This window comes from Ammodytes marinus (assembly GCF_949987685.1).
Source record: "Ammodytes marinus genome assembly, chromosome: 11".
In the NCBI taxonomy this organism is placed as follows: domain Eukaryota; kingdom Metazoa; phylum Chordata; class Actinopteri; order Uranoscopiformes; family Ammodytidae; genus Ammodytes; species Ammodytes marinus.
Window position 1 is genome coordinate 21,958,249 of NC_137215.1, and position 27,251 is coordinate 21,985,499.

The 27,251-nt window shown below is 43.9% G+C and overlaps 1 protein-coding gene across 3 annotated transcripts in view; it reads left to right on the forward strand.

Moving 5' to 3' along the window:
* ate1 (arginyltransferase 1) overlaps positions 1-27,251 on the forward strand; it is a 56,082-nt gene that overhangs the window by 24,825 nt on the left and 4,006 nt on the right. For all 3 annotated transcript variants that reach the window (XM_080037092.1, XM_080037093.1, XM_080037094.1), the window contains 3 exons: positions 3,600-3,781; positions 7,833-7,932; positions 22,421-22,541. In XM_080037092.1, coding sequence (XP_079893218.1) covers positions 3,600-3,781; positions 7,833-7,932; positions 22,421-22,541 — 403 coding nt within the window. The remainder of the gene's footprint in view (positions 1-3,599; positions 3,782-7,832; positions 7,933-22,420; positions 22,542-27,251) is intronic.

A 27,251-nucleotide genomic window follows, 5' to 3' on the forward strand; every position in this document is an offset into this window, starting at 1 on the left:
CACCCCTCGCTCCATACTGTGTGGGTTATCAGCTCACATGGAAACTTGCATTCATGCTAATGTATGCAAAAAGCATACTCGCAAATCCAACTGTGGCTAATTAAGACCCAGGTTATCCCACTTGTTTGTTTGTTGCTGTGCTCCATTTCACCAAAATTGCAGAGGATTCGTGCTGAAACTGAGAGGTAATTAACTTCAGCTGTCACCGATTCCTCTGTTGTTGTTTTTTTGTAGATTTCTGCAGATAAACAGCCACAGAAACACATGTGTACAGTCTGATAAACATCAGTACCTGCAACCTATTGTGCAGCAGTCGTGCAGGTGCTTGTCACTGTACTTGACCTTAGTCAGGTCTAAGTAGCATGTGGTGGAAGAACTCTAGGATTTATGGGCTGGGTGGGGTTCATACACTCATTCTGTTTCTATTTCTTTCTCTTTACAGCCTCCTAATGTGTTTAACCAAGGGGCAAACAGTCATTAACAGGGGTGTTGGCCAATTAGCCTCCAAGTTTTTTATGGCCACACTTTTTGTCTTCCTTTCCCTTCCTGAGAGGAAGAGATGTAAGGAAGCGGATCACATCAGCAGGGGATGCATCAGCTTAAATACCTTACTAGTGAACACACGGATCCCACTGTACATGCCCCAGCTGTAAGCAAAAAAACAGAGACCTCTACTGGCTGTATGTACTGTTAAACAACTGAACATTCTGTAAATGAGTTAAGTTGTAAGATAAAATTGACTTGACAATAGGTGCGTCCAGCTTTCTTGCAGGACTTATCATTGCGTTTGTGTGCCCTTGATTTTTTTTTAGAGAAAGAAGAGAGAGTTTAAAATGTGTTAAGTTTGACATCTATTGATCAGTGCTAGAATCACAACATTGCTACAGTATGTCTTACGCATTATGCTACAGGTGCTACAGATTTTCAGAGTTGAGTTTGAGAAGAAAAAACAAGTGGCAACATGGACATGGTAAACACTGTTTCGACTCAAAAATAGATTAATATTGTGCACAGAAATGAGCAGGAATCATGTCATGTCAATTTAAATAACAAACCAAACGTTTTGGTATTGCATTAAAGTAATGTTGACTAATTACATAAAAACTCTCATAAATAAATACACAATAAACCAAATACAAGAAAATAAAGAAAAGTACAAAAATGATAAAAACAAAAGATGTATTTTGGTCAGGGTGTGAAACATGAAGGAAAATGCATCAGTTAACTGCAGAATGTGATGTATCCTTGTACATTTAACCTTCCTTTAGTTAGATCCTGTTGGCCACACACTTTTTATTTTTTACATATAATGATTTTCTCATTCTGCCAAATATTTGATAGTCTCTACAGAACTAAAAAGAGACAAGTAGCATCAATGTTGAGTGTTTCTTTCATCATCATTTGTGGCACACCAGGCTTATATTTGGAGGGTATTTACTGGAATAAGTAACTTTAATAAATGTCATAGTAAAAGTCCATTCAAATGTCTCTCTAAGCATGTAAGATCCAACCTGCAGTCAACCCTGAGCACAGTGCTCACATGGCCCTGTATCTAAGGCCATATGAGAGTGATTTGGGGCTGTGGGGCACGCTTTGGGGTGGTTTGAAGTCTTCCAGAGAATGTTTAGATTGTTGTCACAGTGGCAAGGACACAACCATTAGGCTGTCGTTTGAGGTGACGCACAGGTCAGTCAAGACAAGATCGGCCTTGAACACGGTGTGGACTTATAAACAAACACCCAAACTCAGACAGCCATTACCTCTATTGCGCTGGCATTCACATTCACTATAATTGTGCTCCGGCACGTACACTCGAGGTGGGGTAAGATAAATCTCCAAAACCCTCTCTTTTGCACTCGCCGATTACTTAGCGCTCTCGCCTTTTTACTTAACAACTTTAAAAATGACACAGAGGGGCCTCTGACAAAGCCGGCAGTGTTTCTGGGGGAGCTGCTGCCAAGAAAGAAAAAAACTGGCGGCCTGCTTATACAGGCGGACAGTTCAACCAGCCTCAGACACACACGCACCTTCATAGAGTGCATTGCTTGCTCCAGATGTGGTGCCCGTCACCCTTCAATGCCCCCCCCCCTCTAGCTCCAAAGAACTGTTCATTTTATTTCTTAATTCTTCCCTCTGTTATGCCTGACTCACAGTCGGTTGCAGCTAATGTGTAGCAAACCCACATCAACTCTATCTCGTATCATATGTCCTCTGATGTTGAGCAGAATTTAGACATTTAAGTCATCTCTTTTCCTCCCACACACACAAAGATAAATGGACTCTGTTGTACATTGTGTCAGACAGGTAATCATACCAGAGTATCCGAGGGGCCCAAGCTACAGGGATCTAACTTTATTTTTACTACCAGCGCTACTTATGAAAACCTTAGATGGTGCTAGGGGAGGAATGTGGCACACAGTCACCCCATTGGTGATGTGCAGCCCTCTGGGGGTCTCAGAGCTGCAGGGAATGTGTGTGTATTTGTATGTGCCTCGCTTCTATTTGGTCAGAGTGTGGGCCCAGTGGTGCGATGGATTAGCCAAGCTAGCTCTCTCAGTGTTGTGATAACTAGCAGCGTCTGCGCTATGTAACTCGGACCAGATGAATGTTGGCGAAGGAGAAGGATAGGGTTACCCCCGTGCACTGAAGAAAGGGAGAGCGAGAGATACGCACGCACGCACGCGCGAACACACAAACCAAATACCCTGGCTTATTATGACTTTTAACTCTGACCCCAAGCCTCTAGTCTTAAGGCTCTGTGAGAACAGCAGTCAAGTGACTTGATTGAAAAACCCAGCATGTGGATCCCTATGTGTGTCAAACACTTATAACTGTTTCATTAACAGTATAGGCTCAAGCAAGTGGGTGCACACCTACACCCACATTCTTTCATGCCACATGGAGAGAGCCGACACAGACATATAGGAGAAAGCTTGGCAACACTCCACCACCGCCTGGTGAAATGGATTTTTGTCTCATGCAGGGTCTTTTTATTAAAAAGCCCTCTCCTGGAGTGTTTCTCTAGCCAATCCCCCCCAACCCCACCCCACCCCACCCCACCCCAAAAAAGAAGAAAAAAAAATCCAGCCTGCTCCTGCTCTAGTTCCACATTTGGGAGCCATTAGCAGGCCAAACTTGAGGCTACTGTACACCCCCACACATAATGCGTGAGGCCTGGCAGGGAAATGCCTGGGTTATAATACACCACCATACGTGTGTGTGTGTGTGTGTGTGTGTGTGTGTGTGTGTGTGTGTGTGTGTGTGTGTGTGTGTGTGTGTGTGTGTGTGTGTGTGTGTGTGTGTGTGTGTGTGTGTGTGTGTGTGTGTGTGTGTGTGTGTGTGTGTGTGTGTGTGTGTGTGTGTGTGTGTGTGTGTGTGTGTGTGTGTCAGCGTGCAAGAACGAGAAAGTAGATCTGCGCAAGAAAAGCATAAAACAGTCTTATAAAAATACCACAGTCTCATTCCACTGCGGGTTATATATTTTTTTTACACACAAACTATATTGCGCACACGAGTATTAACTATTGTTTTGACCAGTGGCCACCTTTTCTCTTATACTGTTCCTCTCCCTTTTACCTCTCTCTCTCCTCCTCCTCCAGGCTGAATATTCTCCAGATGGGCCCGAGGTGGGCTACGGTTCCTTCCACCAGCAGTATTGGCTGGACGGGCGCATGGTGGCGGTGGGGGTGATCGATATCCTGCCCACATGCGTGTCCTCCGTCTACCTGTACTACCACCCAGACTTTGCCTCTCTGTCTCTGGGCTCCTACTCTGCTCTCAGGTTGGTAGTTTTGCCAGGAGACTTTTAGAGCAGCAGCCACGTCATCCCTCCTAATGTCTGTGGTCTTTCAAAGCCTTGGTAAAATCATCGTAAAAAACATTTTGGAGATGATTGGAAGCCCCCCCCCCCCCCCTGGCCTATGGCATACCAGGGAGGGTGTCAGGGCTTATGTTTCATGAAATACGGACCATACCTTTGTTGCTTTCTGTCACAAAGAGGATACTGCAATTTGTGCTGATTGCTTTTTAAAAAAAGGAATTTCAGTGACCTTCCAGTAAAGCTTTAGCGAAATCCAGATTATTTACAGTAATTATACCCTAAGAATAGGATAGGATTTGTTGAGTGCAACATGTAGCTCCTTTCAAGAGAGGAACTGCTGTGCTTCTTGTTGGTGACCATTCCCCTTCTTTGTTCTCCCTTTCCATTCTCCCTCACATTCGCCCTCCTCTTAACCTCCCCGCTCCCCCTGACTCTTGATCTTTTCAGCTCCTCCCAATTTTTTTTTATTATCTTTCCTTAGAACTGTATACTATAAGTGCCATAATACCGTAGGTTGGGGGGGGAAAAATACCTCTTTCTTCTCACTCGATTGGTTGAGGCAGCGCTCCGTTTTTGCGGTTCAGCTGACGACAGTTCCCTCTGCCAAGATGAAACGGGAGAAGGCACACATACGCTACAGGCGCACATCTCTGCCGTTTCCTGTAAAAATGTAATCCAATCATGTGAGAAGGGCTTTTTCAAATATTTTTCTGCACAGATGTGGTAGATCCCCGCTTCAAAAGTTGGTGTCTACAGGTGTAAGTGAGTGTGTGGGTTTGCGAGCGTTCATTCACGTTTGTGTGCGTGTGTGATCGCATCGCTAAGTCGTACCTGCAGTGGGTTAGAGACAGGCTCTGCTCATATGGAGGGAACACCCCGGCCATCATAAGCCCACAGTACTCCATCACTTATTATTGTAAGAGTCTGACTCCAAGAGTAACACAGAGCGCTCGGTGTGTGGAGGAGGCCTTGGTGAAGGGAGCCAGCGGGACTAAAAACCCTCCCGCCTGTTTACAGACACCAGAGCCCAGGCCCTTTGATCAGGTCTCGGCACTCCCTCGTCTGCTTGGCCCGGCTGTCTCTATACAGTACAGAATTTATGAACAAACATACATCCCCACGCACACACACACGCTTTACAGCTAGCCAAATTGGGCCATTCAACAAGCACTCCCCTAAAAAAAGCATTAAAAAAAAAATAGATATCATGTAGGGATTACATGTAAAGTATGTCCACTTCTCTTTTACGTGGTAACAAAAAAAGAATTCATGGAAAGGTTATGGCAAGACAGGGAAAAGTTGTTATTTTACACATTTACTTAACGTAGGTGGAATCCCCAATTTGTTGAACATATTTGCCCGGTCATCATCCAGGAAAACAGGTGTAGAGTTTGGATTATGTTGTGGTTAAATGTGTAGGCGTTGCACAAGTACGAAAACAAGTAGAGCACTGTGCTTATTTTGGCATCATGTGCATCAGTGTGTGCGTGTGTGCGTGTGTGTGTGTGTGTGTGTGTGTGTGTGTGTACGTGTTATTCAGCAGTCTAAACAGAAGAGGGTGGTGTTGAGAAATGTCTTGCTTCTAGTGGAGCTCTCTTTGCCACGGGCCCTGAGCACAGAGCGAGGAGGAGGAGTAGAAGTAAAGAGGCACATAATGAGGTGCCTGAGGCTCTCTGTGTAGGAGACACAGCTGGTGTCCAACCTGGATCACTTTCTTATGGGAGCTGTGCTGATTATGTTGTGTTGCTCCTGATCCTGATCCAAGTCCTTGAATATTCCCTCTTTCCTGATGCAGCAGTTTTTTTGCATACATAATAAACAGGCAGATTGCACATGTAGCCTACAGTAAGCCTATATTAAAATAAGTAAAACTTTTATATATTTTCTATAATATTTTGCATCATTAAAAATAGCAATAGTGTTCATTTTAAAGGAAAAGCATGTAGTTGAAGTTCAATGTCACAATTTTGAGTATTGTTCCACCTAAGTATAATGGAACGCTTTATTTTATCCAAAAGGATTGCACGGACACATGGCGTGCTCGCTGCAGCATGCTCTCACATTATTGATAAAAAAACTGCTGGCTGCTGTTTGTTTATTTTGTATTGGTTTGGTTCACTGGCCTTTTATCTCCCTCACTACTTTTTTTTTTTACAGTTCAAATTTTGAAAAGTATCCCGTAGGGAGCATTTTTGACAGCTGCTGTGCCGGAGCAAACAAATGACTGACTGGAAATTGGATGAGCCTCTTACACAGAAAAAAAACGGATCAATCAAAGAGGCCCTGGATGCATACCGGCTCCAGACATCCTTAGTTGTTAAGATTTTTTTTTTTGTGTGTGGCATTTTTCATGCTTTATTAGACAGTATACATAGAGACAGAGAGGAAATTGGGTAGAAAGGGGGAAGACATGCAGCAAAGGGGCCAGGCTGGAGTAGACAATGCCTTTAGTGGTATGCAATCTATCCAGTGAGCCGCCGGGGAGCCCCAAGATCCTCTAGTTTTTAAATACAGCACATACATGTGCTGTCTGGTTACAGCTTAATATACCCAGTTTGCATATGTGTACTTCACATCACTAGTATAGGAACTCACTCTGCATTTTTGTATCCGTCTAATCAACTATTGTAGTGTTTGGTAATGACATATTACAAAGGCTGCAGTAAGCACCTTGTGGTATGCACTATTATGGTCCCGTGTGTGTGTGTGTGTGTGTGTGTGTGTGTGTGTGTGTGTGTGTGTGTGTGTGTGTGTGTGTGTGTGTGTGTGTGTGTGTGTGTGTGTGTGTGTGTGTGTGTGTGTGTGTGTGTGTGTGTGTGTGTGTGTGTGTGTGTGTGTGTGTGTGTGTGTGTGTGTGTGTGTGTGTGTGTGTGTGTGTGTGTGTGTGTGTGTGTGTGTGTGTGTGTGTGTGTGTGTGTGTGTGTGCACATCAGTATGAAGGGAAGCTGTGCAGGAGCAGAGGCCTTGATAATTGGCTTGTGCTGGAGTGTCAGATGGCTGAAGAGGGGATAATGGCGGACTCAAGCTGCTGCCATGGAGGTTGGGGGTGTGAAGGCCTCAAGTGAAGGGAGTGGGGATGGGGTTGGGGGGGCTCAGGGTTTTTTGTGAATGGGCCCCCCTCGCCTCTCTTGACCCCCCTCCCCCAATTCAGGCTTTGCCGGGCGGCTTTTGTGGTTTGGGGATGGGAACCCAGGAACCTGGCAGCAAGCGGGTGACCTCCTAGCACCTCGCTCTAGCTGCCTCTCTTCTCCAAGCCTTTCTCTTCCCTGACCCCTCCTCTTTTATATTCTCCTCCTGCTCTCCCTCTCCCCTTTCTCTCCCCCTCACGGCTTTGTCCCATGTCTTATTTTGCAGTGCATCTATTTTATTTTAAGGCCTCTTTCTCTCTCTCTCTCTCTTAAGTATTGTAAGAAAGGGATTTCTCTCCCCCCTTCCATTTAAGCGAAGGGTGGAAGGAAGAGTGAAACAAAAAGGCCAAAGAAAAGAGGAGCTGGAATTTAGTTATGGAATAGTGAAGGAAACGGCAGAGAGAAAGGGGGGAAAATAGGCTTTTAGAAAGAAGGATGCAATTAAGGAAGAAACTATTGGGGAAAAATAAAGCGGGCAGGACATTTACTGTATTTGAAGAAGCTGTATAAATCTTCCAAGTTCTAAATCTTTATTTTACACGCTCTATCCCTCTTTTTCCAGCCACCTTCTTTTCTGCCGGAGGGGCTCAATGCCCGACAGAGAGAAGGCAGTTGTTTTTGTGTAATGAAATGAGACCAAGAAAAGCTGCCTTATTGAGTGGGGCTGTTTACTTCCTCCGCTTAGGCACTGCTCTAGTCACAGCTGCTAGGACCAACTTTATTTTCTTAATATGGTAACCTGTTAGGCAAACAAAAAGTTAAGTTAGTTGTTTTATATGACACATTTTTCAGGGAATTGTATTATTATTAATGTATAATTCATAATCTCTCTTTACTAGAGTACTGAGTACTTTCTGACAGTACCTCTTTGTTTCCTGCTACAGGGAGATTGCTTTCACCAGGCAGCTGCAGAAACAGTCCCCCAAGCTGTCCTTCTACTACCTGGGCTTTTACATTCACTCCTGTCCCAAGATGCGGTATAAGGTATGCTTTCGTTTGATTTCCACCATTATATATAAACATCATCCCCTCATGAAAAGCCCCAATGACTTCTATGTTGTCACTAACAACCAAATGTCAAAATGATTCAACTGAATTATAGACATACACGATTGTACTTTGAGGGAAAAAGACAAAAACTGATTTCGAAGTTGAAATTGATTTCCGCATCACCTTAAGCAATTGACAAGATATTATGATAGTATAACATTCAAATATTTCAATCCGTTGGCAGCAGCGCAAGGACAGCGTCACTAGATGGTCTAAGTGTGACTGAAACATACCTGACTGTGTAACAGCAGTATCGCATACACCATGTACACATTTATTTTGAAGTTATACACTGCTGGCTCGTTTCCTTTACTCTTGCTGTCTTTAGGATACGTGAGTCACCTGATTCTAACACTGTGTTACACAAATGTGTGTTTTTCTGTAATTTAATTTAATAGATAGTAACTTGTCCATACTTTGTTCATATACTATTCTATTTATACTGTGAAGTTTTTGCCCTACTTCCCAAAATGCCACAATGATATATTACCAAAACTTTGATGTACGACCCCATTTTGCAGGAGACAAATGTTTCTGCTCTCTCTGCTTGGAGATCTAATGTTTCACACTGAGCTTCGCTTCCACACTATCATCCCTCTGTACATGAGAGAAGGTATCTGTCCTGTACTGTACAGTTATCATGTGTGGAGGACAGACCATACAGCAGTTAAAGTTCACCTGATTTATGGACGCATCAAGAAGATGTGGCAGTGTCCATTTCAAGAAAAATGTGTTCATTTGCCTCTCCCCCTATTTAAAAATCTCTTTCTATTGAAGTGTCCCCTACCTACCTGAAATGGTCCTTACCTATCAGGGCATGTGAGGCCAGTTTTTTTCTTAATAAATACTGTTGCATAATGTAATTTTTCTTTCTGATAGGCATTAAATGACCTAAACTGCCTGCCTATAAAGAAAGAGGAAGACTAGCTCCCCTCTTTTCCTCTTCTACTTTTGTTATTGTAGGTGCAAAGGCCTCAACAACTCAACAGGGGCCTACCTATGTGCTTTTCACTCTAATTTCCACATGTTTTCCGGGACTGTTATCAAGTTAAACCTTTACTTATTCATGTATAAAAGTTTGGAATCTTGCCATTGAGCCTTGTGACACATATTTAGGTATACTTTTAAGGAGGAACTAGATTACAATTGAATAGATTAAGTGTGCCAGTTAACAAAAGTTGTATTACCTTAAAGATACATTACGTTTACCAATCCAAAGGTAGACCATGAATGCTTGCTCAGAAATCCTTTCTTGCTATCAAGACAATATAAACATTCAAAAGTGATACATACTCAAACGCACATGGAAAAGTTATTAACCTCAAACAGCTGATTTTCTTAACCGTGGAAACCTCAACTTAAGGGGATAAAAATGATGAGAAATGTAAGTAATTTGATGAGAGTGATTACCAGTAAAGAATTGGACTGGAACGAAAAACAGGGAGGTAATAAGAGGAGAGAGGCAAAGAGGAGAGGACAAGGCTGCTGAAGACATTAAAGGTTGAGAGAGGGGTCACACTGGTGACGGCAACTGCAACTCGGGAAGCAAGAAGTGTGTTGCACAGATTCACGTATGTATGCATATTGCAGTTCATGTACTGTGAAAACATTTAAACAAAATAAAAGGAGTGTCAGCATATACCTGCCCACAGGAGCCACTACACACAAACATGCTCACATTCACATCAAATAACACTTTAAGATCTATAATAATAATAATAATAATACACTTTTATTTATATAGCACTTTTCAAAACACAGTTACTGAAGTCTATAGCTTCAGGAGAATGGCGGGCCTTTTCCTAATCCATTAGTTAAGCCAAGGTTTACCATTCGTCCATTCATTCTCCCATTCCTCTTCTAAGTCCTGTATTTCTCTCATCAGTCATTTCATTTAGATGTTCCCAGAGCTCGCTCTTGACCATGGGAGACTGATGTCTTGTTGGGGATTATGGCAAAGTGCCACACCTTTTTATTCCTTTACATCTTGTTTTGTGGTGGTCTTCATTGTGCTTTGCCCATTTTCTCAGTTTGGGACACTTTTGTATGGAATGCGTGTGAGTGTATTTGCTCTGTTAATGTGTCTGTGGGTTGAATCTTGATCACGCCGTTTGTATGAGAACGCCGTTACCACAGCACCCAACCCCCTCCTGCAGTGGCATTTTACTCCCCCAACCCCCCATATCTGTTCTTGTGTGTTTGCCATTGCAGCGTCTTGTTCACAACGCTCCCCACTTCTTCCTATTTTACCCTTGTGGAGGAACACAGGACAAGGGTGAGAAGGTTGCCTAGTTCCCACCTTTGGGCTCTCGCACTCCCACAGAAAACAACAACCGGCGCTCAAACACACTCTCAGCGCATGCGGTGCGTCTCGCTGCCATCGTCTGATTTGCATATGAGCCAAAGTAGTTCATTAATGCACAGACATACTGTGGAATTGTTCGCTAAGATGGGGACCCCCCCCCTAAACTCCACCGTTATTGTGATGTGGAGGTTTGCTGAATTCTGGATAGCAGTCCTGCTGCTCGTCTCACTAAAGACCAAAACACCAGCACTTGAACCCCACTGGACTCCACTCAAGCCCCTTGAACACCACTCCCTCTCACCGTTTTACCCACCTCCTTTCCACTTGTTAAGATAACTCTCTGTACCCATTCCTTTCTGAGACCACGTTCACACTAATGCCTTTAAAATAAGTGTTGAGGAGGTGCGCTTTTCACACCCCAAATCTGAGCTCTTTGGTAAGATTAATACAATTGGATAAATATGAAAGTGCTCCAATAATATAAAGAAAATATCAAAAGGGCTGATGTATGGTTGTCAGCTTGTAAACGCCACCACACCACTGAACATACTTCACTCAGGAAAATCATTGAGGGCCTAACTGCCAACTACCACTCAATATTATTTCCCTGAACCAAGTCAGTACATTGTGTGTGTGTGTGTGTGTGGTCAGTCAGGGTGTGGAGTAGCCACTCACACTTTTAAAATTGATTTAAGATCGTTTAAGATACATTTGGACTGAAACGTTTCAGAGAACAATCCGTAAACACTATGTGTGCAAGGTTTTAACTAGAGACCTACCGTTGTAATTCATCTACATTATTCGTCTACATTAATGTGGTGGCCTACATTTCAGTAAAAACTTCTCATCTTAAAATGCTGAGAGGGATGCTTCTCAATACATCTATCCATCTAAAACCAGTTTCCCCTCTGTGGAACTTTGCACAATTGTTCCTACGGTACTCTCGCTCCCTGAGGATCAATTGCGTTGCTTTTTGCATTGTTTATGTAACTGACTCCAGCAGTATTGTGAAGGGCTCATAGACATACTGGGGAGTTTTTTAAAAGTAGTAGTAAGTTAACACTTTGTTAAGCCTCTACCTGAGCTGTTCTTTTGTCCCCCTCGTACCCTCCTGCTGTTAAGGATTTGACTGTGTAAGGCTAATAGTCAAAGGGGTGGACCAACTCTCTTATCTGAGTATTCTTGAGATCTGCGTTTGGAGGAAAGCCCTTTCAGCCAGGTCACATCGCTGTATGCACTGGGGAACAGCTCCATGTGTTGATGGGTTTCAAAACATGGTAGCAGTGCCAATGCTTGGACATGGTTCTGTAGAGCAGCCTTATAAAGAGTCCTAGAAAGACTTGGGGTCCAGCCAGGAACAGGGGGCTGCCTGGCCAGTGTCAGACCCTCTCCTTTGTTTTCCAAGCTGGGGCCGCAGCGTCCCACAGAGCCTTGCTGCTTTGGCTGGTGGGTTGGGTTAGACGTGACATCCTGCCCCTGGCTGCTGGCCCTGCTCCTCTGGCCTTCTGATGTGGAGCTGCAGAGAGCAGAAGGTGGAGCAGTTGGAGGCTAAATGAGACCAAAGGTCCTGACTCCTGGCCCTTATGCTCCTCTATTTTTTCTCTCCCATTGCCTCTCATGTGTAGCTGAAAGTCATCTGAATTAACCGTAACTGAGTAACCGAGACCCTGTGGCTTGGAGGGCTAAATATTATGGCTAGTTGATATTAGCCTGAAATGCAATACAGTATATTTGTTATTTGTGAGGATGAAATGTCGACAAACAAGCTCCCAAGTTTTATTAGCTTTTCATTTGATTTTGGACAGAACTTGGAGGTAAAAGATCCATGGCACGTCGTAGTGTTTTTCCATTTCTTTGCAGCAGTGTGTGTACGCTTGAGCTCTTGTCCATGTCCATAGTTATTTCAAAGTACTGCATAAGCAGACTTTGATGATAACAATCGAGGCGGTCACCCACTTGGCTTCACCACTCTGCAGTACCTGGTCTGAACTGATCAAGCACTTCTTCGAGTGTGTCATGCACAGAGGCACGCACTGAATACACACAGACAGAAAACCCAGTCGTACCCAGTAGGTGAGGCAGTGAGAGAGAGAGAGAGAGAGAGAGAGAGAGAGTTGCATGAAGTGGCTCTTACTCTTGTTATTATTGTTCACTGTGAAAGAATGTCTCGCTCTGAGCCCAGGAAACCATTACATTTTCCACAGAGAGGAGGAAGAAAGAAGGGCTGAACACAAACTGAGTGAAAGGAGGAGGAAGAGGACAGATGGAGAGAAGAAAAAGGAGTGACAAAATGTGTGCCAGAAACGAGAAAAAGAAGGCAAGATGAAAAGCGTTATTCGTTTTCCCCGGCGGTTCTTCACTGACTTTTAAAGAACCCTTTTGCGGCAGCTGCACCTCCGTTCCCTTTCAAAACCCAACTCCTCCTTAGCACACAAATACAACAAACACCGACAGAGAGAAGCCGGTCAGTTCTCTAGCAACAGCCAGCAGTTCTTTACACATGTCCACAAAGCTTTTGAATGTCAGTGGACCTGAAATGAATCCATCCAGGTGTCAGCCACTATTTGGAAGAATACGGTTGAGGATGTGAGTGATGAAAGACATATATGTTGGTTTCAATCAGTCAGTGCTGCTATGCTAATGTTTGCCTTAATCATTGTGTGCCTGCAGGCTTTTTCTGTACCCTGCTGTGTGAACTCAATCAGTTAGAAATGACTAGGTGCCTCCCAGCTCAGGAATGTAGTGTACAGAACCCTATATATTTTCTCAGGAAAAGCAGATACACACCTATGCATGGTTATGTTTTTTTAATAGGTTTAGTAGTGTTCAATATCAAAGCTCTCTCATTATGGATTTAATTTCAGTTTCATCAATTCAATTCTGAATAGTTGGGCCCCACAAAAAATAAATAAATAAAAGTTTTCTGATCTTTCTGAATAAGGACATTGCCAACAAAGAGCCGCAGTGTATATTAATGTACATAATCTCTGCTTCAAACGGTATGCCTCCTCCCCCGGGTACACATGCAGTTGCAGGTTATGGCACGCTAAAACTCTCGTAGCCACAGCTATCAGGACTCTGCATGCGTGTTATTTTCACTCGAGGGCCCCACTCAAGTCAGTATGTTACGTGTACCTGTGTGACCTCACATTCTGCGTGTCATTTATTGTACATGTGGGCAGATTAGGAGTAAGTGTTTGAGGCATCTCGAGGTGGTGGTTTTCCCACTGAGGCCTCTATCCCTGAATACCATGCTACAGTACACTTCATTTTTTTTATTATTATTATTTCGCATTTTGTTCTGCTTAGGTGTTTTTGTTTACGTTTTGCTCTTAGCGTACGCTTTATAGCCCCTTTTGATAGCTTCTGATGAGTTGTATTGAAAAAGGGTTTGGAGTGAACAGCTCTGTTGGTGTGGAACTGTGGGTTTACGCCTCACAGGTCCTACAGGTCCGGGCACAGTACAGCCAGCCCTTCTTATTTTCCTTCCCTCTTATTTTTTTTGTTTCCGTTCTTCTTTCAGCAAATGTTTTGCAGAAAGCAGCCACCATGCTGGTCGGGATGAAAGATTGATAGAGAGAGGGATCGGACTGGGACTGAACAAACTTTCTACTGATTTCATTTGGAGATAAAACAAAACAAAACGTGGCATCACATTTTGTTCATTTTGTCAGTTGTTATTACTAGGGCTAGCAGCAGGCCGGAGTGATAGGTATTTTTTGCAGTGGTCAGGTCAGGATCCTGTTTCTCCAACTGTCATATCTGTTCGCCAAGATATGTACTAAGACACAATGGCTCAGAGACAGAGGTTGGATAAGGTTACTCCGGTTAGCTCACTGTTCCATGTTGTACTTGTTGGCCTTTCTCATGTGTTTACTGTTATAGTTTTATTTATTTTAGTCCTTTTCTTTCTTATTTTTTTTGCTCTGGTTTCTCTTCCACTGATGAAGCATTCAGTTGTTTTTTTAGACGGTATTTTTTTCTACTTTGCCAGTAGCATTACCTTACAACAATCCTCGTGTTACAAAACCTGTGCCCATCCAAATAAGATCAAACGCAACCGGGTCCATTTCACCCTCTCTGTGAATTAAGCACCCCTTTAGCTGCCTTCCAACTCCCCCCCTCAACCCCCCTCCCCTGTATTAAATTGGAACCCCTCTGACAGAAACTGTTTAGTTTGATTTAGCTCGACAGAGACCACCAACAGTGCACCTCTCAGCAGAAACATTTGTTTAAAGTTTTTGATAATTTTCTCTTCTTTTTTATGCCTCATCATCTCTTGTGTGTGTGTGTCCTGCCACGGTTGTGTTTTTAACAAATCATTAACAGGCTCCACAGTGCGGTCTGAGTGCAGGCACAGCTTGGCACCCCCTAGGAGGAGTGCTGACAGGGTGAGGGTCTTGAAGGAGCACAGTTCAAGAGGTCAGGTCAGACGATTCAGTCGTACTGTGTGTGGAAGGGATGGAGTTGGAGGTGAGGGGGGGTTTGGGTGGGTGGAAGCTAGGGGAAGGTGTGAAGGTCACGAGGGCAAAAGTGAGAGTTTGGAGATGGTGTCATGCTGAGCAGATGCAGAGCTCTTGAGCTGCCAGCTTGAGGTGTTTGCCTTGCCATTAACTTCACCACTATTTATTTTCAAACTCGCTGCAGCTGCGCCACTTTGTCTGAAACGCCCAGTTTATTTTTTGGCGAGGGAACGCATTCAGATCTTTGATAACATTGGAGGGAATGAGCTCGCCTCCTAAATGCAGTAAGACGTTTATCCAGTGTGTGGGTGGAGGGGCCTTGGGTTTTGGTCTCGCAAGTTAGAGGTTTGAGGCGGGGTTTTAAGAGCGAGATTAGCGGCTACTACGGCTCTGACTACAAGTCAGTAAGCTGTGGTCTGTGTCAGACAGGCGTAACAGCTCGCCTGCCCCATAAAGACCAGAGGAGATAAAGAGATAAAAGTGCCCAGTCTGTGAGCTGATGCCAATAAAAAAGCGCTGCCATTGGTTCTCAGGGCTCCGTCGAAATGTGATCCTGTAAAAATATTTTCTCCTCATTAACCTGTCATCTGTGGAGCCGTGACGCATAGCCAGGCGAGAGAGAGAGAGCTGGGACAGAGTGGGGGGGGGGTGGAGGGGATTGTCTAGGGGCCCAAGGGGGAGACTTACCAGCCTGGATGCTTTATTTAAAGGTTGTCCTGTGGTAATGTGTTGAGAAGGGTGAAAAGGCCTCGGTGGGCCCCGGGTGTTTAAACAGCAGCAGTTAGCGTAAATCTCCCCAAACGCAGGACCTCAGACATGTTTAGGTCACTCAGCACACAGACCTCAACACACACACACACACATCTATATGTCCGTATTTTCACAGACACTGGTGAAAGTGTGTTTCTGTGTGGGCCACTGTTTTTCAGACTTGTCTTGTTTGGACACGTCTTTCAGTGGCCAGTTCGTCTGTCCGGCCTGCTTGGCTGTTTGCGCTATTTGTCTAGCTGCATGTGTGTTTGTGTGAGCTGTACTGTTTACGTGTGTCCGTCAGCGTCCTAGAGGCCCCCCATGCAATGCCCCCTTGTCTGGGCAGAATGTATGCGTTTCTGCAGCTTTGGGACGATAGAGGGGCTGTATTGTGAGAGCTGTATGTTTGAGAGAGAGAGTGCGGATGTAGGGATCAGGGCCTCTGTTTATTGGTTTTTGGCTAAGAGTGGTTGAATGTGACCCTGGGTCAGAGTGCTGGCCCGGGCCAGCCTAGGTTAGGTCTGCTTGGCTCTGTGTCACACTAGGCCTCTTTGTATAACTCCTCCTCTGAGTTCAGGCTTGTCCTGGGTGACAACCAACTGAATAACATACTGCGAGGGGGACCACAAATGGGACACGGTGGCCGTATTTGTCTGTTTGGGTCAAATGTCCATGTTGGGCCGAGAGGTCTTGACAAATGCGTAATCCTGACATAATATCCCATTCACCGTTCATGCTCAACCTCATTTATCACAAAACGGGCTCCTTTTTGTATTGTATGTTATCTTTGGATGATATATCTCTTGCCAGAGACACACACAGATCTAACATTAGTGACCTCATCTACTCTGCAACCAGGCTTGCATCACACTCTTGGAGCCGCTCTGTCTCAAACTGAAGTAGGTGTTCAGTTGGCCACTAGATTACTGTATAACTAAATGCTTTCCTGTAGAGATTTGAGCTGCGCCGATACTGCTAATAAGAATAGAGTCATTGAGGGCTGCATTCAGACATTCTGCACAGTCCTCGACTTGTGCACACACACACACCCACATAAAGGGACACCTCAGCTAGGGGTTGGGTGGGTGAAAGAGCAACTGGTGATATGGGCAGGAAATTAGTAGCAGATGTGCTTTAAAGCAATGCAGATGGATGCAGGGAATCCCTCTTACTCGGACACAAAGTCAACCTCCATGTCTTCTGGTCTTTCCCTCATCAAGCCTGAAATAGAAACACTTTCAACCGTGACACTCCCGTGCTACTGCCAATCAATGAGCGATCCTTAAAAAGTCTCAAGCTTATGCAATATGTGGTCTTCTGTTATATCTCCCTCATATTTGCATACTGTTGCTATGTTGTCATAATAGGCAAGGCATGATTATTTATATAGCACAATTCAGACACAAGGCAATTCAAAGTGCTTTACAGGGACATACAATAATAAAAGACAGTGTCATGAAAGCAGGGGAAAGACAAAAACATAAGAACAAAGGGTAGGAATAACATATAAAAGACATCAAGTTAGGTCCATACATTTTAAAAGGTGATGCTAATTCTTCTGGCTTTAGCTCCCCATACATTTTCTATTTTCAATGTATAGATTCAATGCTTGGTCTGTGCAATGTCAGAATAAAGTGGGAAAAATGGCAAGTAAGAAAAAAGTTATTCCTCTGTCTGCTCTACACAATACCATTTGTTCTGCTGCCAGAAACATAAAAGACACCACTGCAGAAAATGTGCTCTAAAATATGTATCAATAGAAACAAATCTATTGAACTGGTAATAATCTTGAGCCTGAATTTAATTTGATGTGTGTTTACATATCCACCATTTTAGAGAACCTGGAGACCCTAAAAGACATGTTGATGGTCTTGCGGTTGATTTTGAAGTTGTCTCAACTCTACACATACCAAACTCATAGTCAGACAGGGAGGAAAGAAAATAAGCAGACGGCAAAAAGAGGTGTAGGCTTTCACTGGGACTCCTTGGCCCGCTGTGGAGCGCTTGATTTATGTGTCTGATTAATTGCTCTTCATATAAATTGTCAGTGCGGGCCCGGGCCTTTGCTCTCTGTCTAGAGGTGTGTGTGTGTGTGTGTGTGAGAAAACAAGACAGAAATGGGGCAAAGGCTGCTCAATGAAGGAGCGGAACAAGGTGACAGTTGTGCGTTTGAGTCGTGCAGCCGGTAATAAAAGTTGGCTCTGACAGCGAGGGCCCCAGCTATCTGCATGTGTGTGTAAAAGTCTGTGTGGCCTGAAAAGAATGAGTGATGCCGAGTCGCCGAGAGTGATAATAGATCTGCAAAGAATTGTGAAACGGCGTGTCATGCCCTGTGGAGAAATGTGTTTATTTACTTCCGATGATTGAGGTTGTGTAATTGTTTACACTGGGGCAGCCTGTTATTCAAATGAGTTGTTTTCCTCTCTCTCTTGTTAAAGTTCACTGCATTGGGGAAACGTGCACTGAGGAGGATTGCTTTCCTATAAACAGTGACCTCTTGAGCACATTAATCAACAAACAAAACAATTCATTTAAAGGGCGGAGTGAGCCATTCTGGAGAATGCTTGTTGTCGAAATCACTTTTTTGTCGAAATGAGTAAAAATCTAGTCATGATCCACATACTTGTCCATACTGTGTTTGCGCAGAAAAAAAAAGGTTGCGAATCTTCTGGAGATATTAACTGATTTTGACAAAAAAAGAAAAATTAACAAGCATGCTCCAAAATTGCTGATTAATGCACATTTTTCCATTTGGTTAAAGGTGAAGTAAGCGGTTTATTTATGTTAATATAAGTGTAAAATCGCTCTTTATTCATACAGTGATCACTTACCTAATGTGCACGTTTCATAAAGCCGATCTCTCAGTCGGCTGCTTTGCATGTAATCGGCAAATAAAGTTATTATTGCAGTCACTGCCGGTGCACGCCAGAGCAACAGATGGGTGGATGTGTATGCGCCTACAATGGCGGAGCAGGTAAAAATCCTTCCCAATGTCTGTTTTGATGGTTCTTATCATGTTTTATCACACTTATGGATCCGAGATGATGCTAGATAACTTGCTGCTTGAAGACCGCAGTGCATTCATGTGGTGACGTAGGGACGAGCGAGGGGACTGCTATCTGCAGTAACTGACAGGAAGTTAGCTAAAAGAACCATTCCGCTTACAGCACCTTTTAAGTTTCTCCATTTTTTTGTGTTCCCTCTTTTGAATGCAGTTCTTACTTTCTCCTCTCATGTCTGTTCTTACACACCCTGTCTCTTTCCAAGCCCTCCCTCTTCTTCCCCGCCTTCCAACATCCTCTGTCAGTGCTGGGCCCCTCTGTGCTGGCACTCAGATCACTCCTATCACTTCCATCAGCTCGCCTCAGTCCACGTATTGGCGACATTAAATACCATCCCTTTACTCATCTGCACCTCATTTGTTCTTTTCTCGGGTCCCTCCCGGTCTCCCTCATATCTCCCGTCTCATTTCTCACACCTCCGATGGCAGCCAAGTCTAACAACCGTACACGTTACTTTCCTTCTTTCTCCACTTGTTTTTACAGCCGCCGCCATCTCCCTCTCTCTCCGTCTCTCTCCGTCTCTCTCTCTAAACGGGCCTTTCAGTGGTTGTCAGTCAACAGCGTCACCTCCATATCCGTCTGAACATGCGAGCGCAGAAAAAGGAGGAGGGGAAGGATGGAGGGATGGTGACGGATGGGTTTTGTGTGGGAGGCTTTGAGCGTTTTAGAAAGGGAAGAGAGGAGGACCAAACCAGATAAATGTGCTTCGTCTGGAAAGCCTCATCCTGGCTATCTGTGGAGCTGCCGACTAAACTAGCCTTCCAACACATTTGAGTGGACACATTTTAAAAAAACACACATACACACACGTACACCCACACACACACACACACACACACACACACACACACACACACCCTTATCCCATGGCTTTCTGGCCATTCACACAGTCACTATCACTTCCTGTGGCCCCTTTACGGCACTTGCTGCGCTAACAGCTACTAAAGAAAGGTGGATTTGTTGGAAGAGGCCCTCTATTACTCCCAGCTATTAGGTGGGGTTGTTTCGCTGCACATCACGTCTCCTCTCTCTCAGGGCTCCAAGTTTCAGGAAACCATTAGTGCCTTTCTCTGTTGGTATAAGAAAATGTTAGATAAAGCGGCTGATACTGTAAGCCCACGCGCTCTGACGCAAATGCAGAAAACACAGGGCTGAAGAGGAGCCAAGGAAGCTGCAGGGGTATAGCAGTGAATTACTGGGCCCTTCAAGCCAAACTGAGGGAAGGAAAGAATAAGAGGGGGACGATGAAGAGAGAGTCAGCGGTGAGCTCAGTCTTCACTTTCTGTCCAGCAAAGAAAAAAGAAGCTGACGGATAGGTTGTGGCAAACCAAGCTTTTCTTTTTGCCTTTTCTCTGTCCTCTGTCCAGACCACTAAAAGCTGTGTGTCCTCTCATCCTTCTCCTATGTCCTTTCCTCTTTTCAGTGGGAGAATTTGAGGGATCGTGCTTCTGCCATGAGCACACTCTGTCTCTCATTTTGGTCAGATAGGCTTCTCTTTTCTGTTTTGAAACTTTACAGCCGAGGATTGTTTATATCCATGTGGACTGTAGACACACAACAACGGCCTTCACAAACCAAGAACCCACTTCATTTCCTTTTTACAAATGCGCAGAAAGGCAAACTGCCTTTCTTCACAGAAAGCTAGCACATCCAGAGGTCTGTTCTTGGATCTTTTTTTTTATTCTTCTTCTACTTCTCTTTTTTGTCTTTTAAGCCTACTCTGCTAACACCTCCTTTCCTGTCCATTCTATCCCTTCCCCCTCCCTCTACACATCATGGTTGAGTTAAAGTGCAATGTCACAGTGCAGAGGCCTATAGTGGGAAATATGCGTCTCGCTATGTTTCTACTCCTGAGCAGGTGTGTGTGTGTTCTGCATATAAAGGTTTCTCCCACTGTGGCGTTGAAGGAGACTATAGAGGTGAGCTAGAGTGTGAGAGTGTCGAGCCGAGTGCGCTGACAGTTGTGGAAAGCTGTAGGTTGTTGGGACACGGAGAATATCCGATCAATGTGTGTGTCCCTTAGCTACCACAGATGCATAGCATTCCACCAACATCCATCTGTTAGCACAAGCACTTAAAGCAATGTGCTGTCTTTTGCCACACTCTGACACAGATTTTTTCCCCACCCTTATACCTACCTCAGCTTTGGCATCTATACTTTTTGCCTTATCGTATGCATCAAGTGATACATTTTGTCTTTTTATGCCTCTGCAACCAGCTACAGCCGCAGGCCGCAGGCAATATGTATCGGTTTGTCTATCCTTCCCTCTGTCCGACTGTCTGTCCGTCAGTGCCATTCTTGGTATCTCAATATCTCATGAAAGCTTTGAAGGACTCCTCTTCAAACTTTGCAGAGATGCCCACTCGATTTTAGAAGTCAAAGGTCAAGGTCACTGTGACCTCATGCCTGATGAACGCACTACATCAAGAAGGCTTTGAGGGTTGTTTGCCAAATGTGACACAAACTCACACTTTGATTATAGGATAAACTGATAAAAAATTTATGTTTTTCAAAGTTTACCCAAATGTCGACTGACTCAAAGATGAACTGATTAGTTTTGCAGGTCAAAGGTTACTGCAACCTCACATATTGCCAGGTTGAATAAACTTGTATTATTCCATATTCTTTAGGCATTGCCTACCACCGCTCTACTTTCACTGTTCAGCCATTGTATGCCTCATGGAGGCATATAACTGCCAAGCGGTAGTTCTAGTTTTTTCCTGTGCTCCTTTATCTAATTGTAGGGCAGAGCAAAAGGGTGGCCACCCGCCTTGAGGGGAACGCTTGAGTGTAACTCCCAAATTATTCTGTTTTTCATTTTTCATAGCCTTAAAGCATCCTAATTCATTTTAATAGCATCCTATCCTGCATGAGAAAACAGGCAGCATATTTTCCATATAGGCCCACTGATAGATAGGTTGTGGTCAGAGCGCTTGTATAGCAACAGCATATTTCAGGGATGGTATTTCCTTTGTGTTGCTTATATAAAGATTGTAATGGCATCTGTGTTTTTTTCTTTTTGTTTAGTTTGAGAATCCTTCGCTTTTTGACCTCAGTTGTTTATAAAAAAAGGGAGTTTTCATGCAATGGTGGAGTCTTTGTCCTACAGTTTAACTTCTCTAAAACTCTAAATATTATTGTGTGTGTTGAGTTGGGGCAGCGGGCCGGTTTCAGGCGCCTGCTTGTTTACAGAACTATCTGTGCAGTTTGTGTTTGTTTGGAGCCATGTGATGGAACACAGGTCCTTGATAATGGAGTCTCCTTCTCCTTCCTACTCCTTTCCGTTCATTCAACCCCTCACTCAATTTCTTCTTGTTCTTTTTCATTGCCCTGCAGCTGTTTTTGTTCAGCTTGGTTTACTTTCCATCCAAAATGTTAGGTCAAATACAGACTTGTACCCATTTCACAAGCACACACTACACTATGCTGGTGTGTTTACATTTCCTGCTCAACACTGCGGACAACATAGCTCTCCTGACACAGAGAGCCATGGCTCGAACAAAGAACTTTTAACAGAGCAGAGTTCCATCTAGCTCTCAGCACTGATCCTGACCCTTAGGTCAGTTTACAACTTGTCAAACCTTTAACCCCTGAAGATTTACTAGTGCAGGGGGGAAATGCTTGTTACAAGGGAATGCAATAAATGGTAATTTTTGCTACTTTTCACTTCACTACTAATCCTCTGCCAAAACTGGTTGTAGGGTTGTTATAATAATTGGACTATAAAATATCAAAAAAAGTTAATATTTCTCCAAAGCAAGATAACCCCTAACCCTAAAAATACATTGTTTTGTCATGAAGTTTAACCTGTTCTCCCTGTTCCTTTCTCTCTATTCCCCAGGGGCAGTACCGGCCTTCAGACCTCCTGTGCCCAGAGACCTTTGTCTGGGTACCGATAGAGCGGTGTGTGCCCACGCTGGAGAACACCCGCTATGCTCGACTAAACCAGGATCCTGAAGCAGGTACGACCATGCAAAGCTCCACTCTGCTGCTGCTATCATTGCTCATTCCAGGCATTTCATTTGATTAAATTGAAGGAAACAGGTTTTTTTTTTTCTCCCTCACATGTATCCCATACAGTCCAATACATTTCTAACATTGCTGAAACACTGACTGTGCGCTGTGAGCTTTTTTGTCTTGGATCCTTGGACTTCTTCGTGCACGCTCTTCTGGATGAACCCGTGAACTTGGTGTTAACATCCGATCCGGTTTCACTAGGACGATGTACTGAAAATGTACTGGGCCTGCTCCAAGGCTCCAGCGCTCAGTCACTGAACGGGTTGGGGGGGGGGGGGAACAGAGGGCCGACAGCTCTGATCACACAGCCTTCTCGTGCTCCGAGCAGAGCCAGGGCTGTCATTATGGAAGGAACTATGTTGCCATTACATGAATAGTGATATCAGCAATAATAAACCACATGCGGAAGGTAGACTGGCAGACGCCCATATGCTTTGACTGGCGTGGTGAGAGATGGGGGGGGGGCCTGGGAGAGTGTTTAACAGAGTGTAAGTGAGTTTGAACGTTTTGATGGGAGGGTTTTGAACCGTTTTCCGCGTATGTGCATAACCACAGTGACCGATACATTTTTCTTTGTCTCTCTGCTCACTTTTGTGTTCTTGGTGGGTTAAGATGAACATGCGGTAAAACTCCTACAGCCCCCATGCAAAATTAACTGAAATTGTTTGCATCTCATAGCTTGTCGTCATGAGGAGAAGGACTCACCTTAATGCTATAGTACATAACTTTCCATATATGTTCATAGATGAATGGCCGTGACATTCAAGCCATTGCCGAATGAGTAGATATAAAGTTGATGAAGCCCACAAAAGTCTCTCTGTATTTCTCAGTATGGCAGCGTTTACAAACTGGTGTCGCCCCCGACACTTGCACACAAGCTCAGAAAAATCCCAAGAAGCGCCCAAGAAATGTTTCAGTTGTTGATTCTACTGCTAAGAAAAAACCTGGACGTTCAGCAGAAGGTATAAAATCCATGCGCGATCAACAAAGGCTTACCTCATGTAGATGAGCCATCAATGTTGTTGTAATTACTCAGAATTCCTCATGGGGGAGACAGAAGTTACCCTCTATAGCTTTTACTTTGTAATGAAAAAGTAAAGCAATATTTACCTTACGGATACTGTATAATAGGAGATGACTGGGGATTGTTATGAGTGCACATTGTGACACATACATACATAAACATGCGGTGGATATTGCAAGTGCTTGGGACCTGAGTGGTGGATTTTACAGGGGCCAGCCATCTCCTGTTTATTATCAACCATTAATCTGCATCACCAAACAGGGGCACCACACAGGAAGGAGTGGCTGATTGACAGTAATAGGAGATCGGGACTGATCGATGGAGGTCGAGAGAGGAACAGATGGATTGCGAGAGACGGGACATGTGATAAAAAGCATTTTATGGAGATGGGAGGGGAGGCTGGTGGCTGTATGCTGGCACTACAAGACAGAGATGTGTAATAAAAAATAAGACAGATTGACAGCGAGGTGGAGGAGGAAAGAGGTATGATGTGGAAAGACAGTGTAGGAGTTTGTTTTAGTGAGGTGAGGTCATACTTGCACTTGGTGCCATTCAAGGAGGTTAAAACCAACAAAAAGTATGAACTTCAAAGTAAGAGAAAAAAAAAACTTTCTCTGGCACAGATGCCCCTTTCCTCTGTCCCCTACTACAGGGGTCATACTGTGTGATGAAGTCAGTTTTGTAAACCTTCAGTCCACCATCTTGGAATCATATTTTTCATATTTCCTACGTATATGAGAAAACTACACATTTCTTTTCCTAGCTCTCTGTTGACACAAGTGGGTGGTGAAAGCGCCACACCCCGGGAGAACAGAGGGCATTAGATGGCTGGTCATTTACAACATTGCCATTAATAGCTTAGCCAGCGGTAGGTCTGACCTTTTTCTGGTCAATCATACCACCACTAATTCCTGAGTAGGCACAAATGACTGCGGTCCAAAGTGGCGGTCTCAAGAGTTAAAGATTTTCCACTGTGGCCTGAGTGTGTTTGTGTCTGTGGCTCTTGCTGTGCCTTCATTCCAGTGTGGACCGTTGATCTTGGACGGGACTGGACATTATTTCAGGCCTAGCTGTCCAAACTCAGTGTCATTACATCTCAGTGATAGCTGGCTTGATGGTTAGCTCTCAGGTCTAATGCCAAAATGTGGGATGCCAGGTTTCTGGTGGTGTGAGGGTTTGTGTCTTCTCCAGAAATACACCCAGTGGTCAGTCTGCAGGTCAACGTCAGGTTAGCAGCATGGCACACTGTTGAGGCCTGTGGCCATGTCCTAATTGGCAGTGTGTCTATGTGTGGTTTGTCTAAATAAAGACATGTTGCAATCTGTTTTAAGTCCTGGGGAACTCCTGACTGGCTGTGTGTAATGGTTTGGGAATCTCCTGTGTATCTTCAAGGGAGTAACTACCTATTGCAGTATCTGTTTTTCAGCTGCTGGGTTGGGCTGTGCTGTGAAGTCTACTACTAGTGTGTTTTCAATGTGCCATTCTATCAGTTACAGTCAACAATTGGTTCTATTGACCACCTTCTTATTAATCCACTTTGGTATGGTGTCTGACAAATATTCAACAGAATATATCATTTATATAAGAGTGGGTTTCTTAAAAAATCAACAGGTTTAAGTTTTTAATGTGGCCCATTATTCTGACAGCTCTATAATCTGACATATTTCCCATTGGAGCGAAAGGGGGTGAAGTTGGGTTTAAATTTTATATTCAGTGACTAAATTAAGTAGAAGGTTGTTTTGACTAAATTGGTTTTGTGTAAACTAGACACTATTGTATTGTTGACGGTCCCTAAATCATTATGCCTGACACGTGCTAGGGCTGGTGGGTGCGCTAACTGACCTCCTGCTGCCTACTGCGGGCCAAACTGGGAATAAGAAGTTGCTGTTGATGTCTGTCGGATATAATATTTAAAAAGTGTAACTTAACCGCCTTTTGTTCCAATGGAAAATATGTGGGACTATTGAGCTGTCGCAATATGGGACGTCGGAATTATGGCAAGACCCCTTATATGTTTCCATACAAACAACAATGTTCTATGTATTTAGGACAGTAATGTTTATAAAACTATTAATATAACAAGTCAAAATGTGTTTCTAGGTTCAAGTACTGTATGTTGATAAGCACATAGAGGAAATGCTCCCTAAAATCTGCTAGTGGTTTGTTTGTTGAATGTATGTTAAATGTCATAGCACAATCTACAGTCATGATAGTATTCAGGGTGACAGAACAACTTTCCAGTCTTGAAAACGGGATCCTGAACTAGTTGCAGGCTCTAAAAATAATTAAAGATAAAAATAACTTAACAGAAAATAATTTTTAAGAGATTTCAGCTGTCACCAAAATGGCCTGCACAATCCCTGTTTATTCCAGCTCAGGACATGCTATGAAGTCCAGGCCTCACCCAGGGGCAAAGGAGAATTGGGTTGCTGGCTGTGCGTTCAAATTGAAAGAGTGACTGGGTTACAGAGCTGTCCTAATGAGGTGTGTAAAGACAGCTAATCTAAAGTTTACACAACTCTGTCTAAAGCAGGCTCACATTGATTACATGCCTGGTGCTGAAACATCGAGGGCCCTCGGGCTCCATTGTGGCCTCTCACAAATGTACATAAAATATGTACACGCACAGACACGCACATTCTACACAGCACATATGTACTATCTCTCACACACTCATAATCAGTGTTTGCTTTACAGAGAGAGAAGTAGGGGCATTGCCCGCTCAGCAGGGTAAACACTTGGAAAAATGTGTGACACAAGTAGTCCCCCACCCCAACCCCCCGGGCCTTAAGTGCGCCCAGTAGGCGCCAATCCAGATTCACAAAATGACATATTGCATACACACACTACACTCTCATAAAAATACACATATTTAGTAGTCCTTATGATTTGACTCTGAGATCTACAGTACTGTATTTGTGCTTTCAGCCAAGCAAGTAAAGCCAGAACTTAAGGTGGTTGAAACGGTGCTGGCCTGACAGCCTTTACAGTATACACTTTCATATCTTGTCTCACTGTCAGAGCCACTTTGCTCTGCTCTTCAGCAGGCTTTCTGCTCCTTAGCCTGACTCGTGTTAATGTTCCCATTTAGAGTGGGTGCTTGTGCAATGGATATCTCTCCTGTCTTGGGTTGTGTTCCAATCCCCATTCTTCCCTGCTGTTAGTATGGTAGAGAAAGATTTAGTATGTCCCAATTCCTGTGGTTGGATGCATCATGCTTAAAAATACCGGACAAATGCCCTACTTCATCCGGTCGTGATTTTTACTGTGGAAACCTGCATGCTTTTTGTGGCAATTCTGACCCACAATCCAGTCCAGTAACTGGACATCGACCAGCAATGCGATGGATATATAAGCAAAAGGCAAGTTCAAGGCACAAAGTTATGATGAAATAAATAGGGGTATGTCACAATAGTATGCCTACTGCATGCTAACTACATACATTAAACAAATGCTAATACTATTATAATGAGTGTAACTTTAAAAAGCAAGCTGTTGCTTTCTTTACCATGGGAGGACAAAAATTCATGATCACCTACAGAAAGTCATGGTCTCGCTTTCAGCTTGGACGGATGCGAGCTACAACAGGGAGCTTGAACCCACAGGTCTTCAGGTCAAAGAGCGGTCTTCT